Raw genomic sequence first — 21,496 nt, 5'->3', positions numbered from 1 at the left:
CTATATAAAAATGTATAATTTAAGTTCTGAAATTTTAAATTTTGATGATTTAGGTGTTCTAAACAGAACTTTTCAAATATATCACATGTTGAAGAAAATGGAGCTTATCAGTGAACAAATACCATAATCAAGAGAAGTGTTTCAGCCACCCAAGGAACAGTCAACTCTTTAAGGATTACCCTAAAAAGTGTTATGTTAGCTGATTCCGAGTGATTACAGAAGCCAAAAATGAACAGCAGTCCCATAACTTTATAATCACATTTATTTTTAGACTTTGCATGTATTTTTAATCCTTTATTATGTTTCTTGTTTTTTTATATTGGCAAGTATTAATTTCTTTTTTAAAAATTAAAATAAGATCATTAACCTCTATATTATAGAAGCCTTGCCGTCACTGATGCATACGTCTGTCTGTAGTAATTTTCATGGTGCCCTGTGGACTGTGCTGACTAGCGAAAGGGGTGTAGTTTTCTGTTTGTATAATTTGATGTTACTAGTATTTTCATTAGTTTGTTCTGTTTTCTGTTAGGTTTGAAATCCCAGAGCCTGAGCCAACAGAAGCTGACCGCATAGCTATAGAGAACGGAGATCAGCCCTTGAGTGCAGAACTAAAAAGGTTTAGAAAAGAGTACATACAGCCTGTGCAGCTGCGGTAAGCAGTAACGAAATAGCTGACGTGATGAAGTCTGCCTTGAACTTCTGTTTCAGAGTTGAAGCAAATAAGGATCTTTCCCAAGCAAGCAGGAGGTAGCAAGTAAAACGAGTGAAATAAAGAGCAATTATCAGAAATTATTGTATAAGTCTTAATTAACATAGAATTTTGAAAGTGGTAAGCCACTTATAAAATTATTTTGTATGTTTTAATTTATACACTTCATCATGGTAAACGCTTATGTGTGAGTTCCCATGTAATTCAGTTATTTTTTTGTGTTAATGCCATAGAGTATTAAATGTATGTCGGCATTGGGTAGAGCACCACTTCTATGATTTTGAAAGGGATGCAGATCTTTTGCAGCGAATGGAAGAATTTATTGGAACAGTGAGAGGTATGGTTTTTTTAAGTGCTTAGTTTTATATGTAATAAAAGTACCAATATGGTGACTATCAACTGATGTCATTATTGTTCAGTGTCGTTGAGTTGTTTATGACAGTGGCAGCACAGCCATTTGAAAAAGCTGAAAATTTTCATCAAAGGACATTTTGACCTACAGATTGCTCAGTAATCACCCTGTTGACCCAAATGTATTTTCATTTAGTAAATCAGCATAGTGATTATTTTGGAATTGGATAGAAAAAGTCTTGATTTATGCTGTTTTTCCACTTATCTGAAGGTATGTGTATCAGAGGACAGTTAGGAACTGGTGTACCATCAGAACACCACTTCTGGAGACGGGCTGGGCCCCAGTTAGGGGAATAGAGCATGTATCAGAGAGGCCGCAGAGCAGATTGGATTGAAAGCCAAGAAACAAGAGTTCAGTTCTGAACACTGCCACTCACCAGATACATGACTCTGGGCAAAACCACTTTGATTCTGTAGACTCCAGTTTCCTCATAAGTAACATAAGGAGCAAGACTCAGTGATGCCAAAGTTTCCCCTTGAGTTTTAAAGCTTCTATGATCATATAGGTCTAAGAATGTCCTAGACAAACTTGTTTCTAATGTCCAAAAGTGTACTCTAAATGAGAATCAGAAAATAAAGGGTTAAATAAGAGTACTTTCATGCATAGTACAAAACAGAGCCACATCAGAAACGCACACTAACACGAAGGAATCGATCCTCTGGTACCGTTTGGTTCGTAAGATGCAATGTTAATTAGATTAACAGTGAATGTGTATAGTCTATCCTTATAAATCCCATGTATGCCAGATACATCTTTTTTATGGAGGATTATAAAATAATATTTTGAACTGTTAGGAACAATAGAGGTGAAAAATCTATGAATAAATTACTTTCTAATTTTATTTTGAAAGGATGTAGAAGAATATGTACCAGACTATTAACAGTAGTTACCCATGTGAAGAAGAATGAGATTGGGATAGGGAACAGGGATGTGGTAAAGGGGAACTTCCATTTTTTTATTCTTATCATTTGAACTTTGTAATAGCAAAGTATATTTAAGTATCACTTGTCTGATTTTAAAATATTTTAAAAGGATAAAATGTCGAGTGAAAAGTATTTAAATGTTATTTAAAATGTAATGTATTTCAGGTAAAGCAATGAAAAAATGGGTTGAATCCATCACTAAAATAATCCAAAGGAAAAAAATTGCAAGAGACAATGGACCAGGTCATAATATTACATTTCAGAGTTCACCTCCCACAGTTGAGTGGCATATAAGCAGGCCTGGGCACATAGAGACTTTTGACCTGCTCACCTTACACCCAATAGAAATTGCTCGACAACTCACTTTACTTGAATCAGATCTATATCGGTATGTAATTTGACATTCAAGCTGAAAAATCATTTCAAAGGAGTTAATTTTTTAAATGAAATACTGGTTTCTGCCTTATAGGAATGTTATAAGACCTAAATGAGCTAGTACATGAAGTGTGTAGTAATAAAGCCTTGATGCATAGAAGGCCTCCCCTTCTTTCACTCCCTGATCCCCTTGCCCTGCCTGGATTTATAGCTTCTCTCTGTCTGCAGTCACTCCTAGCTGGTAAAGCTAAGTGCAGATCCTGGCTTTACCAATTGCTGGCTTGGTATCCTTGAGCAACTTTAGCCTTCTTGTTTAACTTTTACCACTCTGTCCCTTAGCTTCCTCAGGATTAAAATGGGGCTAATAATAGTACCTATTCCTGAGGCTGTTGTGAGATTGAAAATAGGCAGTATATATACAGTGCTTAGCAAATTGCCCAAAACAAGGTCAGGGCTCAGTAAGTTAGCTGTTGCCCCTGTAGTTGTGAACTTAAGTCATGGACAGTCATAGCCTTTTTGAATTTTTCTACATTGACATAACTACTGTCTCAGAAAGTCCATTTCTCATTTTAATTGGGGACTGTTTAGAAGTTAGAATTGCAAACTATTTTTTTAATAACTAATGAAAAAAATTGTAGATCTCCATCCACTCCAAAGATCCTCACTATTCTCAAAAACTAATGTTAGAATATATTTATTTCCCAAGATCTTTCTGTGATAGGGTTTTCCCCCCTCCTGTAGGGGGAAAAAAAACAAAAAGATTTATGAATTGCAGTGATTACTATATCCTCGATGAACTGATCATTATAACAGATATCATTATTTAAAAGAACTATCCCGAATTACATTGCCACCCTAATTCATTAAATACTATTTATAGTGCTGAGAAAGATATTATGAAAAAATCCCAATGTTGCCAAAAGCACAATGCTACTATAAAGTGATAAGTACATAGGTACATGCATAAAAATATGTCTTTGGTCTATAGAAAAATACCCATAATTGTAAAATTTTGTTATACCTTGTTTTCATAAACCTTTCTGTTGGTGTAAAAAGAAGGCTTAGCTTTAGTTAAGGTTAGTTTTATTTACCTCATTTACTTAAGAAAACAGCATGCTAGAGGGAAAAGTGTCATGTAGAATTATGTCTTGATTTTAGAGCTGTACAGCCATCAGAATTAGTTGGAAGTGTGTGGACAAAAGAAGACAAAGAAATTAATTCTCCTAATCTTCTAAAAATGATCCGGCATACCACTAATCTCACTCTGTGGTTTGAGAAGTAAGTATTACTGACATTCTTAGATTTCATAGCAGTCAGCTGTTACGATTTTAAATGCAGTTCTATTTTTATGTCTCATGTTCTTTTTTGTTCCTCTGTTCCTCCTTTCTTTTGCACTGAGTGAATAGTTTCCTAATGTAACATTTTTATTTCATTAATGATTATTTGAGGGTTTGTTTAGTGAAAGCTTTAAAGCTTACCATCTACATCAGAATCCGCTTCAGATTTATACTAGTTTAATTCAAGAAATAGATATAAATGTTCCTCCTATAGAGCTCTATTCCCTGTCTCCCTTTTTTGTGGTATTATAATGTGTATTACATATAATAATGATGCAGATCTAATAATACATTGTAACAGTTGTTGCTTTACCATTTGTTATTATTTCCTTAGCCCATTACAGCTTTGCTCTCACCCACCTCCTCTGTGTAGTTATTGGCAATATATTACATATAGGTCCCATATATTACTTATAGGTCCAACATTACATTACATCACATCCACATTATTTTATACAGTTGCTTTTTAAATCAGTTAAGAGAAGCAGTGAGAACAAAATATGCACTTACAGTGTCTTCTATAATCACAGATTTACTGTTAGCAGTGCTCTTTGTTTTTGTGGATTTGTGTTGCCATCTGGGGCTCCTCGCCGTCAGCCCAAAGAACCTCCTTCAGTATTTCTTGTATGGTGGGTTTGCTAGCAACAGATTCTCTGTTTTTGTTTATCTGGGAAAGTCTTTATTTTGCCTTCATCTTTGAACAATAGCTCTATCTTCAAGTTAACTATTTCTTCTGCCAATTCAAATGTACTATTAAGCCCCTTTAGTAAATATTTTATTTTAACTGCTGTATTTTTTAATTTCAGAGTTTCCATTTGGTTCCTTTTATCATTGCTGTGTCTTATGTCATTGTCATCCTATCTTCATGTACTTTTTAAATCACGCTTTCTCTCCTTTAGTTCTGTGAACATATTCATAATGGCTACTTTAAAATCTTCTTCTGTTAAATCTGTGTCCTCCTCACAGGCAGTTACTGTTCCCTTTTTTTTTTCCATGAATGGGTCATACAGTAGCTCCCCCTTATCTGCAGAGGATGTGTCCCAAGGCCCCCAGTGGAAGCCTGGAAACCAGGAAATAGTACCAAACCCTATATACACTATGTCTGTTGCCTATACATACGTACCTCTGATAAAGTTTAATTTACAAATCAGGCACAGTAAGAGATTAAGAACAATAACGAATAACACAGAACAGTTATAACAGTATACTAAAAGTATGTGAATGTGGTCTCTCTCTCATAATATCTTCCTGAACTGTACTCACCCTTCTTGTGATGATGGGGGATGATAAAATGCCTACACAATGACATGAAGTGCCCAGGCAAAGTGATGCAGCCTTAGGCTACTAATGACCTTCTTACCATACCTCAAAAGTACAATCATCTGTGGGATGTGGTTGCCTGCGGGTAACTGAAACTGGGGAAAATAAAACCGCAGATGAGGGGGGACTACTGTACTTGTTTCTTTGCATGCCTCCTAATTCTTTGTTGGAAACGTGACATTTTAGATAATACATTGTAGCAACTTGTGGGTAGTCCACCCCCCCCCCGCCCCCGCCGCCGCCAGAGTTTATTGTTATTGCTTGTTTATTTAGTGACTAGCTGGGTTATTTTAATGAGGTCTATCCCCCCAACTCCTTCCCCACTGAGACTTTAAGCGGAGAAGTTCCTCTTCTGAGAGGTACAGATTTGGGTATGTCCACAGTCACCCCAAGAAGGCAGCAGTAAAGGTAGGGATTTCTTCGCCTCCTTTCCTGACCACACCCAGCTGTTCACCTCCACTAACTGCCAGCTGATGGCTCTCCTGTTCTCAACAATTTCCCTAGTGGTATAAATTGCTCTGCACACAAATCCAATCAAATTGTGACTCCTTTTTAAGGAATGGTTTTTTAGGTCTCTGATACTTGTTCTGACCCCAGGAAGACTCCTTCCCGCTCTTTTTCCCTGGTTCTCTCCTGCAAACTAGTCCATGGGCAGTCTAGGCAGTTAGATCCATGAATCTCCCTATCGCCTTCACCACAACTTTCCTTCATTGTTCCCGAGAGCAAGTGATGAGAGAGTAGAAGCTGTTTGAGCCTGTCCTCTTGAGCTCAGGATGATGGCAAGCTTCTCTGAAACATTCCTGCTCTAGGAGCCGAATGCAGGGTTGGGGGTGGGGTGTGAGGTCCTCTTTGCTCACCTCTCCTGGCATGGGACCACTGCCTCAGGAGCCAGGGAAAGACCATGTTCCCAGCATTCTCAGTATGCCACGTTCAAGTGAGAGCCTGGGCTCCACGTCGGAGCGAAGAAGGGAGTCCCCACTCCTCAGCTGCACTCCGCAGGGAGTTAGCCTCAGCCACCAGGCAGCTGGGGACTGGATGAGGAATGCCGATGTCCTGTTCCTCCAGAGAAGAAACCCCTCCAGCTGGGAGCTAGGTGGAGAGGGAGGCCTAAGTTCTTGGCTGCAGCTGTCTGGCATAGACTCTTCCCCTCCACCGCCAGAGGTTCTCTGGGAGGGAGGAGGGAGCAGGCTTGGTTCAAATGCCATAAACTCTTGCCTCTCTTACTGAATTTTTTAGATTTTCCTAAATAGATGTTTCTTCATTTGCCATTTGCTCTTAGGGCCATTTCTGAGACTTTAAATGTGTGTTGGGGGGGCGGTATATTTATATTATGTTTATATTTTTTATATATGTATAATTTTCACCAGTCTCACTGAGGAGTGGGTAAGCAGAGCTGCTTACACTGTGGTATCCCCAATGCAGAATCTCAATGCAATTTTATAGTTGGGGCCACAGAGTGGCATTTTATACATTGACCATATTTTTTTCTGAGTAAATGCAATGTGATTAGTTGACTGATATTTTATAAGGGTGATATGTGGTTCCCACAGATCATACTAGAATTATCAGAACAAGAGGCCAGTGACATAGGGAATGACGAGAACCTAAGCCAGAACGTGGATAAAGACTTGAAAGCAATTCCTGAAGAGAAATAAGCGTTCCAAGTCACTTATGTTGTTTTACGTTATTATCTCTTAGCCTCTAAAAAGTAAAACTTTAGGGGCACCTGGGTGGCTCAGTCATTTAAGTGTCCCGATTCTTGATTTCAGCTCAGGTCATGATCTCAGGGCTGTGAGACCAAGCCCCACGGCGGGCTCCACGCTCAGCAGGGAGTCTACTTGAGATTCTCCCTCCCTCTCCAGCCCCCGCCCCCGCTCTCTTGTTCTAAAATAAAATAAATCTTTTTAAAAAGAAGTAAAAAGTAAAACTTTAGAATTTGCCCTCTAAATGTTGCTTCCTGATTTCTTCATTATCAAATTAAATAACTATACTTAAGTATGCAAAAGACCTTTTCCATCATAAATAATTAAAATTTATGTCTGTAAAGAGGAAACAACTGATAAGACAATTTTCATTTCTTATTTTTTTAAATTGTTGTAAGAGCACTTAACATGAGAGATACCCTCTTAACAGATTTTTTTCAATGTGTAATATAGTATTGTTAATTTATAGGCATAATGTACAGTGGATCTCTAGAATTTATTCATCTTGCATAACTGAAATTTTATACATGCTAGTTGTCAACTCCCTATTTTCCCCATCCCATAGCTCTTGGCAATCACCATCCTATGCTTCTATAATTTTGATTATTTTAGATACCTCATATGTGTAGAATCATGCAGTGTTCGTCTTTCTGTGACTGGCTTATTTCACTTAGAACAACGTCTTCAGTGTTCATCAATGTGGTCACATATTGCAGGATTTTCTTCTTCTCTAAGGCTGAGTAATATTCTATCATGTGTATATACCACATTTCCTTTATCCATTCATCCATAGATGGGCGTTTGAATTGTTTCCACATCATGCCTATCATGAACTAACACTGCAACGAACATGGAGTGCTAATATCTCTTTGAGACCCTGACTTCAATACTTCCGAATAAATAACCAAAAGTGGAATTGGTGGATTGATTATATGATAGCTCTATTTTTAATTTTCGAGGAACCTCCATACTGTTTTCCATAGTAGCTGCACTAGTTTGCATTCCCCCCACCAGCAGCGTACAAGGGTTCCAATGTTGGCCTTTTCAATGTGAGAGGTTCTTGGTTGGCTACCATGGTTCTTAGCCATGGATGTACAGTAGAATTGGAGTAACCTATAGATAAATCACTCCAGACTTACCTGGTTTTAACAAAAACTCCACAGGTGATCTCGGTCTGTATACCTAGGTAATATCAACTGAAATAGTTAAATAAAAGATGTAAATATATTATACTTGTACCTTTTTAAATGTCCAGCTAACTAGTTAGCCAGGGTATGACATTTGTAGAGATACAGCTGCTTTAAAGATGGAAACATGTTATGTTTAATTTGATAGCAAGGCAAATTTATTTTGATAGTTTTACAATAGTTCTTTTCTTGGTGGCAGGTTACCTTCATTGGAGAATAATGTAATTTTCACCTTTACATTTTAAAAAATGTTTAATATTGATTTATATTTATTTTTCCATTTATGTATTTCTAGGGTTTTTTTTAGATTATAAGTTGTTTAATATTACATTATTAAAAACCAAGTTTAAAATGCCTTTTTTCTTTCCTGGTGATTAGTAAATTTAAAAATTCTCTCAAATATTAGTAAATGCTCACTGAGGAATTTTCTCTTTTTGAGCACAGTATGCTTCCTTTTAGCTATTTACTGGAATTTACGTACTTTCCAAGGATTCTTGGTATTTAAATGTAAAATGTTTTTGACTTTTTTTTCTTCCTTAGTAATTTAAAAAATTTTATTCTTAATTATGGTAAAATACTTTGACTTTTTAGCATTTCAGTGCTTTTCTAAAGAGCTGCTCATAGAAATGTAACTAATTAATTCTGTATATCAAAGAAAGAAACATTAATCACTAAAATCTTGCAATTAGATGAACAGGAGGCCAGAATTCTTGAGTTCCAGAATAAATTCCCCTAGAACACACCCACATCCCAAAGACCAAGCATACATTCAACAAGGTGTTAGGCTCATCAGTTAATTCTAGTAGAGTAGGAAAATGATTGACTGTTTCGCTGTGTCAATGTGAAAAACAGTGAAGAGCAGCATGCCGCACTGAAGGCACTGCCTTACCCAGTCTCCTGCTATACCTTTCCATCTGAATATATGTTCTCTATAGTCCCTCTATAACCATCCCCCCACTCTCCATTGTTTTGTTTACTAAATTCCTTAAATCATTTCTTTGTTGGGAAAACTACAAATTTAATTCATTTTTTGTCTTTGATTCCCAGATGTATTGTAGAAACTGAAAATTTAGAAGAAAGAGTAGCTGTGGTGAGTCGAATAATTGAGATTCTACAAGTCTTTCAAGAGCTGAACAACTTCAATGGTGTCCTTGAGGTTGTCAGTGCTATGAACTCCTCACCTGTTTACAGACTAGACCACACATTTGAGGTAGGTTTGTGTAGGTGTTTTTTAAATGAACAATCAGGATTTTCATAATCGTGGTCTTTAATTTTTAAGTGCCTCATCTGTCTTTTCAGTAACAGTTTAAAAGATGGAATTGTCTAAATTTTGTATTGAATTGGTTGCACTTTATAAATTAGGCATTCTCGTTAAAATGCATTCACAGGTCCTAGGCTAGGTTAGAAGATGAAAAACCTTTCAGCACTTTATTTGTATGTAATATACAATTAAATGCTCTCATAATTGTGTAAGGAATTGCAAGATACTAAACTGATAAGAACAGATTCTCTCTCTCCCCCTCTCTCTCTCTCACTCACACACACACACACACACACACACACACCCTAAGTTTGTTCTAGGATCAATGAAGACAGTGTCTTTGAAACAGTTATTATCATTTCTTAGAATCAGACTGATACTGTTGTGTTTGGGCTACTCTAAGCCTGGCATTTTGGAGCAAAACCTGTGATTCCTTTTGTAAACTTATGCTTCCTAAATATTATTTTTTTTATTGTAGCAAATACCAAGTCGCCAAAAGAAAATTTTAGAAGAAGCTCATGAATTAAGTGAAGATCACTATAAGAAATATTTGGCAAAACTCAGGTCTATTAATCCACCATGTGTGCCTTTCTTTGGTGAGCATTTCTTGAATTTTTATTGTGTTTCTGGATAAAATAAAACACTTATTAAATGACTGAATATACATATATGTGATATACCAGCAGAAAATACTTATTTAGTAAATAATTAGCACCTGAATCACCGTAGAATTTTACTCTATTAGGACGTTTGAAGATCATGCCCAAAATATACATTCCATTTTTTTATTTCCATCTTGGGCAGCCATTTGATATCATATAAAGCTGATTTGTGCTTTTATATTCATAGAAATCTTTTTTGTTAAATTTTAATAGACCAAACACTCTACAGAAGAGGTATGGCCATACTCGTTTATATTTATAATCCTCTTACTTGTAAACAGTTTCAGAGCTAAAAGTCATCTTTGAGCCCACATCTTCTGCACATCAAAACTTTACCCTTTTTTCTTGTCCTTCTGCACCAGAGGAAGTACCCTTTCCTTCCTTTTAAGACTGAAGCATGTACCATCCGAACCTTCGCCCTTCGTGTAGGTTCCTCTATCTCATTCCATCATCGGATTTCCTCTATTTCATAGCTTCAATATCTCTTTCACAACTGGTTTCTTTTCTCTGTTTGTATATATGCTCTGATGATTCTTCAGATGTATATATGTATATCAGTATATATGCTCTGATGATTCTATTATGATTCATAATATTTGAATGCTTACAAATATTATGATCTCTCTTACACATATTATGGTTTATGTTTTTTTAGTATGTGGTATATTTACTTCTAGCCTTCTCCTCATCTACAGCTGTATATTTTCCATAAAGCTTTAAGTTATACTGCACATAACATTGTTACCTCCTGATATTTTTTCAGTTAACATATCATACTTCCCCATAGTTTTTGTTCAGGCTTTACAACCAACCACTTTTGTATTTACTTCTCGTCTGTTTTGCTATGCACATTGTATATAGTCATAATTATATGACATGTACACATTATTATTTATTTCTCTAACTTACCATATCTTAAGTATATTGTCATGTTTTATTAGTCTTCATAATGTCATTTATAATGGCTACATAATATTCCATAAAGTTGGTATGGCAGTTTATTTAACTATTGCTCTACGATTAGATACATAGTTTCCAGCTTTTTTGCTTTCCTAAATAATGTTATAATCAATATCTTCAGATTTATGCCTTTTGTCTATATTTGAGAATATTTTTTTGAGCTAGATAACCAATCCAGCTAGATACTGTATATCTAGCTGGGAATTTCTCAAGCTAGATATTTTACCAATCTGCCTTTTTATTTTTATTCTTTGATATACAGTATTTTAAAATTCTATAATCTGTCCATGTTTACCATTATGATTTTTGTTTCTAACCTTAGAAAATTCTTCCAGTCTAGTAATTTAATATTGCAGTCATATTTTCTTCTAGCTTTATGATGTGACCTTTAAAATTATATTTAACTCTTTAATCAAAGTCTCTTTTAGATATATGAAATCTTCAAATTTATTTCTCCACCAGATTGTTCATTTGTTGACCCAGGTTTATTGAGTAATTTTCCTTATCCCATTTATATATGGTACCTCTTTCTTTAATAAATATTGTTTCCCATTAACTTCTTATACAAGTGCCCCAGTTTTTAATGATTGGCACTTTATAATCTGTGATTCTCAACAAGGAGCAATTTTTGCCCCCCAGGGAACATTTGGCAATGTTTGGAGACATTTTTTGTTGTTCTAATTGGGAGGTGCTAGAGGCTTCTAGTGGGTAGAAGGCAGGAATGTTGCTAACATCCTACAATGCACAGGACAGCCCCTGACAACAAAGAATTATCCAGTCCAAAAGGTCAGTAATGCCCAAGGCTAAGAAACCTTGCTTTATAGTGTTTTCATATATGACAAAGTTGGTTCTTCAATGCCACTTCAGTATTTTCTTTGCCAATTTTGTCTCTGAACTTTATAATGGAGGGTGATAATTCCCCAAAATATAGTTGGAACAGTCTATCAGTTAATTTGGAAAGAACATTTATGATACTTAACTTTTTCCTAGGTACTTTTGGTTCTGAATGGTATTCATTTTTTAATAATCAATTACCCTTAATTGTAAGAATTTTTAATTTCCTTGGCTTTCCTAAATATTTAATCATGTCTCTTCCTTTGGTCTTATTTCTGTGTTAGGCTTTATAGCATTGGTCATACCTTCCCAAATAAAGATTAAACAATAATGATAAAAATAAGTAGCTCTGTTTTAATTTCAGTTTCAGTGGGAATAGGTATAATTCTATTTGCTTGATTAGATGCTTTTTATTACGTTAAAGTTTCTTTTCATAGTTACCTTCTGGGTTTTTGTTAGCAAATACATTTACTTTTATAATAGTTGGCCACCTCTTAGTGGGGGAAAAATAATTTTTCTTGCTTAGCAAATAAAAATTATAGGTTTACTAATGCTGAACTTTCCTATTTACTAATATTAAACCTTATTTATTCATAGTAGATCTTTTAAGTGTACAAATGAATTCTATTCATTATCATTTTTATTAGGATTTTTATATCCATCTACATAAATGAGATTGGTCTGTGATTTTTCTTTGTGCTATATTTATCAGCTTTTGTTATCATAGTTACATTTACTTCATAACATGAGTTCAGTAGCTTTCCATCTTACTCTATTCTGGAATATCATGAAATGATCTAGCCTTTAAACTTTTTTTTTAAGATTTTATTTATTTATTTGACAGAGAGAGAGCAAGAGAGGGAACACAGGCAGGGGGAGTGGGAGAGGGAGAAGCAGGCTTCCCGCCACAAGCAGGGAGCCCAATGTGGGACTCGATCCTAGGACCCTGGGATCATGACCTGAGCCGAAGGCAGACGTATAACAACTGAGCCACCCAGGCGCCCCTAGCCTTTAAACTTTGAAGTAGGCCAACAGAAAAACCATCTGGGCCTGGAATCTTTTGTAGGATATAATTTTTTAGTAACATTTTCATTTCTTCCTTAATTTTTTTCTACTTCCATTTCCTGCTACACACTTGTCTCATTTCATTATTTTAAAAATGCTAGTAGTTATATCTACAAAAACATTATTTTTTAAATTGTTCCTATTTGCAATATATCTTCCCATTTCTATTTTTACTTTGTTTTACTTTGCTTTTTACTTCAAAAAGATAAAATCTTAAATGTAATTACTCTCTTCTTTTGTTTTCTATATCATGTATTACTTTTTATCATTATTATTTTTTTCCTGAGAACTTTTTGCCCCCCCTACCTACATTCTTGGTAAAATTATTGAGTTTATTTATTTTCTCTTTCTGGTAAAACTTTTTTTTTTTTTTAGTTATAAAATTACAGATTCAGAGGCACCTGGGTGGCTCGGTCGGTTAAGCATCTGCCTTGGGCTCAGGTCATGATCCCAGGGTCCTGGGATCAAGCCCCGTGTTGGGCTCCCTGCTCAGTGGGGAACCTGCTTCTCCCTCTGCCCTGCCCCCCGCCCAGTGCATGCTCGCTCTCTCCCTCTCTCTCTCTCTCAAATAAATCAATAAAATCTTTAAAAAAAAAAGTACAGATTCAGTCAGATTTAATTTTTAAAATGGAATGTATCTTACATAATATCTTGTAAGTTAGAAATGTTACACCTGTCTGGGCACTACAGAAGATGCACAGACCTTTCACAGTTCATAGAGGAAAGAGTGTAAAGATAATTTTGATAAGGAGTTAACGAACAATTTAAAAATAGTTTACAAAAAGAGGATCAAGAAGCAGATGCATTAAAGTCGATGTATTTGAAGTGTGGTGACTATGGTGCGAGTTCATACAATGGAGCCTTGAAAGGACCTGGGTAGGCCTGATACTCATTTCATTCAATCTGTCAAATATTTCTTGAGTACCTATGAAATATCAGGGACTATGTCAGGTGCTTAGAAAAAGTGAAAAATACATAGTCCCTCCCAGTGCTCACCGAGCTTGTGGTCACACTACTTGTGATAGGTCACCACTTGTGAGAGGTGAAAAGAAACTTGAGGGCCTGTTCACCCAACTCCCTGTGTGGCCCCGCTACCCCATCACCCTGATTGGTGAGCATTTATTCACACAGACTGAACTCCCTAAAGTACTCTCTCACAGACATACGAACTAACAGAACTGATCTTCATAACATGCTAAGTGGGGAAAAAAAAGTTTCAGACCTGTATTTAGAGTATGATTCCATTGTGTTTAAGGTCGGCCATGTGATCCGGTGAGTGAACACAAACATGTAGCTAGTTTGATAGGTACAGACAGCTCACCTGCCCGCCTTCCTGCCCATTTCTGCTTATCTTCCTGGTTATTGAGCCTCTTCTGTGTCAAGGTCAGTTCTCCTGCTCTGGGAAGATCTTTGTTCTTCCCTAGTTCCTGAGGTTAGCCAAACGGCCTTTCATGGTTCTGGCCAGAGGGGAGAGCCAGATGGTGCTGCCCTGCTTCCTGACTGTCTCGTCTATATGGTAGCTTGTAGAAACTCCTTCCAGACTCTTATCCTTAATCCTGGGGACTGTTTTTGTGGATTTTTACCCCCCCTCTATGGGAGGGTCAGGGATAGTATCTGACACTTTTACTTCCTCTGTCATCTTGCCAGAATTCTCATTCAGGTCTTTTGCTGGCACTACACCATTTACAGAATAAAAGTCAGGTAACTTTTCCTTCTGACACTTTCCCAAACTGAGTCTATATCTCAGTTTTCCTGCATTTACCAAAGTGTTCTGGTCATTGTGAATGGATAGAGAGAGAGGCGTACTGACATTTCCTCTAAGGCGAAAGGCTGCGGATCCTTCCCTCAGCCAAGCCTCACCTCCCTGCACAAACATCCAGGTCTGGAGTGCTGGCTTTGCTCTTTCCTTTCACACAGCTCTAGTTTTGTGTCCTCCTTCTGTTTCTTGTCAGTCTGCTTCCTCTCCACTCTTGTTTCCTGCCATTTTAGGATTGACTGTCTCTTGCATCCTGAGCTATTCTTCAAATGCTTTCTCTTCTATTCTGAAATAATGTGCTGCTTTTTAGTCATTCAGAAACATTGTTGAATGCTTCTATATGCCAAGCCCAGGGCTAGGTGTCAAGAATCAAGAGACAAATAAAACACAGTCTTACCCTCAAGAAGCTCTCTTGAAGGAGCAGAAAAATAAATTATATTACCATGTAGTAAATGTAATGTTGCATCACCAGAAATGTATCAATTGAAGTATGAACCCAGAACCCTGAGCAGCCACTTTTTCCTAGAAAGGCTGGAAAAGGCGTCAGCAACAACGTGAAACCTTGCCCCACTTCATTATTTGTGCCGTGCTGCTCTGCTCTCCCTTTCCCCAGACAGCTGCCACCAGAGCAGGCTAGGTAAAATGATCTACTGTTCAACAGTACATAATACTCAGGTCTGTGTATACATCTGTACTACTTTTTTTACTCAGAAACTATATATATAGGATCCATGCTTTAAACGTTTTTTTACTGATGGTTGTGTGTGATCAACAAAATTTGGATACCACCTCTTTGATCATTTATTCTCCTTTTAACTAGCCATTAATATGTCATAAAATAATTTCCAGATTCTACCCTGAGCTCTCCCAAAATGCTACTTGAAAGCATTTTTACAACTTCGTTCAAGTATACTTTCAACAGCTACAACATCACATAATTGATTATCCTCCTTGTTCCCGGTGGCAGTCATTACACCACCACCCAGTCAGTCAGCCAGACACAGAGCTGAGTCTTCCTTCCCACCCACCCCGTCCCTGCCCTCTGCCCAGACCAGTTAACTAGTTGTGGAGTCTATCCCTTAAATACGTGCACACTTCACTCTCTCCCTGTAGACCCTCGGACAGCCCTCATCAGCTCACCAGGACTACATTCATCCTGCTAACTGCTCATCCTGCTTCTAATCTGAACTCCTTCTAACACATTTGGCTTCATAGTACAGCCAGAGTAATCCTTCTAGAATGCAGATTTGCTAATACTCTCCTAACTGTGAATAAAAATTAAGCTCTTTGAAAAAGGGCTCTTCATGATCCAATCCAGGTGCTGCTATCCACAAACCCTTCACAGTTGGGCCATCAGTATGTGGCCAGTCTGGAAAGTTGAGTCCCACTGCCCTGAAATATGTGTACTGTATGGGTATGTGTGTCAGACTGAACATTGAGCTCAGTGCATCACGCGACAGAGTGTAGTGAGAATATAACTGGCTGCAAGTAAAAGAGCCAAGGGGCAGGCAGATGAAAAGCCTGTGCATATGAGAATACATGGTACATTTGTCTTATGGGTGTCTAATCAAGAGTAGCCTCGGTGCTAAGAAAGAGCCAACAAATATACTTAAAAACTGGATACTTTTTAGAAGCAAACAGGCATTGATGTCTATCATGTTTCATTATTGCTGACTTGTTTGCTGAGTTTGAGTCATTTAATCTTTTCAGGAACATGGCCAAATATTGTAGTATTTGAAAATATGCCTCTACCACAAAAGCCTTTGGAGCCACTGAACTGTGATCAGAACGAAAGTGTTGTTTTGTTCCTTCTGATCCTTCTGCAGTGCACAGCCTGTAGTGCTGGGCAATCGGACTACCAAGCCCCTTGCCCATGTCTGTCCTCATACCCTGTCCCCTGCCTCCCCCTCCCCAGACCCGTCCACTCTGGCCATACCGTGCAACAGTCCGCCTCAGAGGATGCCTGCCAGGCTTCGTCACGAACCAGTGCCTTCAGACGCACTGCTGCTTTGCCTAGAATGCCCTTCCATCATACTCCTTACTTGAGATTTACTGTAAACATCACGTCATCTGTGATGCTTTTTCTGTTCCCACCGGCCCAAGGCAGAGTTAGGCATGCCTTCGTGCTCTCCTAGCATCTTATGCATGACCGCTAATATAGTACTTACCGAATTGGACTGTAGCCCACATTCAAAGCTCTGAACTCCTTGAGATCAGGGACTATGTGTCTTGTTCATCCTGGTATCTGCAGTACCTAATGCAGTGCTGGGCATACAGTGGAGACTCAGTATTTGTGTACTGGGTGAATGAACTCAGATATTCACACACAGCCTTTTCTTTCCCCAAAGCATCACAGTCAGTACTTTAGGGGAAAAGGCAGAAGCTTAAGAGAATAGGCCAAGACTAGCAACAACAGCATCTACAATCAGAGCCATAGCTAACTAAGTGTTTACTTTTATCAGGCCCTATTCTAAGCATATACATAAATTTACTCACTTATTTCTCAAGGCAACCCTGCTATCCTCATTTTACAGATGAGAAAACCAAGGCACAGAGAAGCTAAGCAACTTGCACAAGACCACACAAGTAGAAAGCAGCAGAGTTGGCTCCAGAACCTTTATGCTAGAACAGAAGGGAACTAAGGTGCTCCTGGCACCAGAGGGCCATGTAAAGAACCAAAGTGCCTGTTACTTGGGTCCTTCTCCTCCTCCTCCAGTGCACAGCCTGCAGTCATGTGGAAACAGGAGCTCAGTTAGGAGACTGCCACTAATTCTAGAAGTACTGAAGACCAGAACAGACATAAATTATATGCAATACTGTGTTTGATAGGCTTGCAGATCCTTCCCCCTTCCCACGAGTAAGCCTATCCAAACAGTACTACCTCTGACTTACAAAGCCTAACAACCTTTGAATAAGCACAAAATATGATCCTATGAATTTAACATTTTCTCCTTTGGCCAGAAATGTGTGTTATTAAGTGAGGGGTAATGTTCAAGTTCCTTTAACAGATCAATGACTTATGTCAAATACCATATGGCTTTGGAGGTATGGGAAATTGGTTACTCATCCTGATAAAGCTCTTAAATTTTGTTAAACTTGGTCTCCCTTTTTCTCGTGTATTTATAAAAGTTAAGTGTCACAGAAGAACTTGATACTTATAAAAATATCTCTCTTGATATTTAGTTAGCTAGTTTTTCATCAAATGGAAATCTGTGCCTTAAATCTTTGGTGATGGTGATTGAGATAGTGCAGTGTAATATGCCTACAATTACTGACAAAGAAAAAGAACTAGCTGGTTCCTTTTTTATCCTTGAAATAATTTCATTATATCTTCTAGGAATTTATCTAACTAATATCTTGAAAACAGAAGAAGGCAACCCTGAGGTCCTAAAAAGGCATGGAAAAGAGCTTATAAACTTTAGCAAAAGGAGGAAAGTAGCAGAAATAACAGGAGAGATCCAGCAGTACCAAAACCAGCCTTATTGTTTACGAGTAGAATCAGATATCAAAGTAAGTTGAATTATTTGAGGATACATCTTTCTAATTAAGTTTATAAACCGGCTGATGAAAGGCAGGTTTATTTCATAGAGGAGATAAAGGAAAATAAAGCTAAAAATAACTCAGCTTTTCTTATGTTGTTAAATGTTTTCTTAAGTTACTTTTGTGAATTTCAAGCTGCATTTAAAATATTTAATAATTGTTTATTTCTTTGCATTTATTTTAGAGGTTCTTTGAAAATTTGAATCCAATGGGAAATAGCATGGAAAAAGAATTTACAGATTATCTTTTCAACAAATCCCTAGAAATAGAACCACGAAACCCTAAGCCTCTCCCAAGATTTGTAAGCGTTCACGTATTTCTATTCCTTTTATATTTATATATTTTTTGCAGTTGTCTATGTCTGGTGATGTCCTCACTACCATATGTATTATACGGATTAGTTTTCCATGAGGGCACTCAGGGATGAAGTGTACATGTGATGGATAAAAGTAATGAATAAATGCTTAATAAGTATGCTTGGGAATATCCCACTTGATTGCAAATAAGTGAGCATTATTATTAATCTGAATAAATCCTGATAGATGAAGAAATTGGGCAAATATGTAAGTTTTTTTTCCCAACAAAAATGTTATTTGAGATTTATTTTAAGGGCAGGAAATTTGATGAATTTATACTAATTCACTTGTAATAAACATATGCATTTATGACTTTTTTCTAAGGTAATGACTTATGAAAACTTTTAACCATGAATCGTTAGCCATAAAAATAACAAGTTTGGTTAAAGATACTTTTGGTGGGAAAGTAGTTTCCTTTGTTTTTTCGTGCCTGGCCAGTTTTATGTACAGTATCATCACCTCACTGGTCTGAATATAATCAGTCTTGTTCACAAAGTAAGTAAAAAATCAAGAAGTAAATATAAATGGCTTCCATAGTAACCAAGATAAATTTCAGAGTATCTGTGAACTAAAGGTTCTGCAATTACCTCCCAAGAAAATTTCTCAAGGCATAAAATGGTTTTTTAAAAGATGGACTAAAAATACAGCAAATTAGACATCGCTGTATAGTCTTGCTCCAAGAGGCTTGCTAATAGCACTCTGTAAGAAAATTTCATACAACACACACACACACACACACACACACACACACACACACACAGACGAAAACTGAAGCAATGTATAATGCATTTGTAAATGGCTCAAACGATTCCAACATCACAGTATTACAGCATCGTAAGGTATCATAGTTCATAATAATGACCCTGGCTTTTCCAGCAAGGTTAAATTAGTTCAACAATGTCTGTTTAAAAAAACAGAGAAATTTACAGCATATCTTAGAAAGATTTCATTCAAAAATATTAAGATAACAAATACTCTGGTATTTTTAGGACTAAGACTCAGCTATTTAAAGAAATTCTTTGCCTAATACTTTAGATAGCCAAGGCTTTATGGAAATGGGATGTTAATATTTTAACTTGGACACTTTGATTTTAATCATTATATAACTTCTTTAGTAATGGTTAATGTTTTTTATGGTTTTCCTAGGTATTAGTTGAGTTTTACCAGGCATATAAAGAAAAACCTTCCTTTCTGTTACGATGTTGTAAATATTGTGTTTCTTTTGATATGTCTACAGCCAAAAAAATATAGCTATCCCCTAAAATCTCCTGGTGTTCGTCCATCAAACCCAAGACCAGGGACCATGAGACATCCCACACCTCTGCAGCAGGAGCCAAGGAAAATTAGTTATAGTAGGATCCCTGAAAGTGAAACAGAAAGTACAGCATCTGCACCAAACTCTCCAAGAACACCGTTAACACCTCCTCCTGCTTCTGGTGCTTCTAGTACCACAGATGTTTGCAGCGTTTTTGATTCCGATCATTCGAGCCCTTTTCACTCAAGTAGGTGCTAACATTTTAAGTGCTTTAAAGTAATTGTTAGTATTATATGTGCTAGAGGTGAAAAAGAATCTGTATAACTTTTTTATTTTTTGTAAATTTGTAGACAAATACCATTTCAAAAGATATTATAAAAATATAAAGCAAATTCTAAACTCCAGCAACTTACGAGTTTTAAAAACCTGTTGGAATAGCCCTCTTTAAATTTATTATACTTTACCACAAGGCCTGGTGACGAAATTGGTAATTTAAACTTGATTTGCGCATTTGTTTTCAACGGGTGAATTTAACATGCATTCCTCTTACCTAGAGGAGACAAAGAGAACTCCTAAAATCTGCAAGGATTGTCAGTCCAGTGCTTTAAATGCTGCCTCCAAAATTATTATATTTGAATACTACTCAGTACATCATTCCCTTTCCACCAAAGTCTGTAGTTTTCAAATTTTGCACCAAGTATCCAATTTAAACTCCTATTAACCCTTTCTCAGTCTATACCACCTGGGGGATGCCGCATAGCGCCCACTAATATGCCGCCTGTGCTTTCAAGCCCAGCCGTACAGATCTCACAGACTGCATACTGTTCCTCCTTCCTTTCTTATTTCTAGATCAGTGCTGTCTAGTAGAAATATAATGTGAGCCACATGTGTACTTTAAGTATTCTATAGCCACATTTAAAAAAGCAAAAAGAATTAGGTGAAATTAATTCTAATAATATATTTTATTTAACTTAGTGTGTTAAATTGCAGTATTATCATTGCAACATGAACTCAAGATAAAATTTTATTGAGCTATTTGGCATTCTCTTTTTTGTTCTAAATCATCAAATCCAGTATGCGTTTCACACTTATAGCACACCTCAACTCAGACTAGCCACATTCACATGCTTATTAATCCACATATGGCTAGTGACTTCCAAACACTACAGCTCAGCTCCAGCCCTTTGAAGAGGCTGCCTTTGATATGTGGGTCACCCTGCTTCCACTCATTTTCTAGTCAATTCCACGTGGAGCTTTAGAGCTCTAAGAACACACGACCTCTTTCCGTTTGTTCAGGTTTAAATCAAAACTTGAATCCCATCACCTTTACCCCTCTCAGCCACTTCCATGTGCTCTTCCCATTGGCTGTCTAAGCTCAGTGTGCAGATCAAGTCCTATGCTGGTATCTGAGAGAACAAGAATCCAATCCTGAGAGACAGCATGTCGTTACTGTGGGGAAGGAGGTCGAGAAGCGGGTGACCTAGGAGTTAGGAATCCAGTTTGGGATCTCAGTCTGCTAGTGAACTTTAGATAAAAGACTTTCTGTGCCTTCTGGGGATCCAGCTAGATTTTTAGGGTTTCTTCCAACTTAGACAATCTAACTTTTTGACAAAAATTGACTTAAAATTATTTTTGGAGGTGTATTATTTTGAGATTTGGTCCCCAGAATCCTATTTATTTATTCCTGTGTTGTACATACATTCATAGTTATCCAGCAGTTTGTCTTGTCTTTTTACCACCTAAAGTGTGTTTGTTTTGAGAATTACTACATCTTGGCTTTATTTGGCTACTGGGGATTATGGGGCACGTTATATACATATTAAGCTACCAGATATTTTTGG

General features: G+C 37.0%; 2 protein-coding genes across 11 annotated transcripts in view; one reads left to right on the top strand and one right to left on the bottom strand.

Annotated features, from left to right (window-relative positions):
- ARHGEF33 (Rho guanine nucleotide exchange factor 33) overlaps positions 1 to 21,496 on the bottom strand; it is a 115,446-nt gene that overhangs the window by 2,297 nt on the left and 91,653 nt on the right. The gene's annotated exons all lie outside the window — the stretch shown is intronic.
- SOS1 (SOS Ras/Rac guanine nucleotide exchange factor 1) overlaps positions 1 to 21,496 on the top strand; it is a 142,487-nt gene that overhangs the window by 112,827 nt on the left and 8,164 nt on the right. For all 10 annotated transcript variants that reach the window (XR_003524509.1, XR_003524508.1, XR_003524507.1 and 7 more), the window contains exons 12-20: positions 530 to 652; positions 943 to 1,046; positions 2,210 to 2,432; positions 3,578 to 3,697; positions 9,014 to 9,176; positions 9,706 to 9,823; positions 17,842 to 18,014; positions 18,229 to 18,345; positions 19,638 to 19,902. Coding sequence is in view for 6 of the 10 variants with exons in the window: in XM_027620861.2 (XP_027476662.1) it covers positions 530 to 652; positions 943 to 1,046; positions 2,210 to 2,432; positions 3,578 to 3,697; positions 9,014 to 9,176; positions 9,706 to 9,823; positions 17,842 to 18,014; positions 18,229 to 18,345; positions 19,638 to 19,902 (1,406 nt within the window). In the remaining 4 variants the exon portion in view is untranslated. The remainder of the gene's footprint in view (positions 1 to 529; positions 653 to 942; positions 1,047 to 2,209; positions 2,433 to 3,577; positions 3,698 to 9,013; positions 9,177 to 9,705; positions 9,824 to 17,841; positions 18,015 to 18,228; positions 18,346 to 19,637; positions 19,903 to 21,496) is intronic.

Source organism: Zalophus californianus, chromosome 8, assembly GCF_009762305.2.
Source record: "Zalophus californianus isolate mZalCal1 chromosome 8, mZalCal1.pri.v2, whole genome shotgun sequence".
Classification (NCBI taxonomy): domain Eukaryota; kingdom Metazoa; phylum Chordata; class Mammalia; order Carnivora; family Otariidae; genus Zalophus; species Zalophus californianus.
Note: the sequence above shows the minus strand (reverse complement) of the source record. Positions and strands in the feature narration are given on the sequence as shown.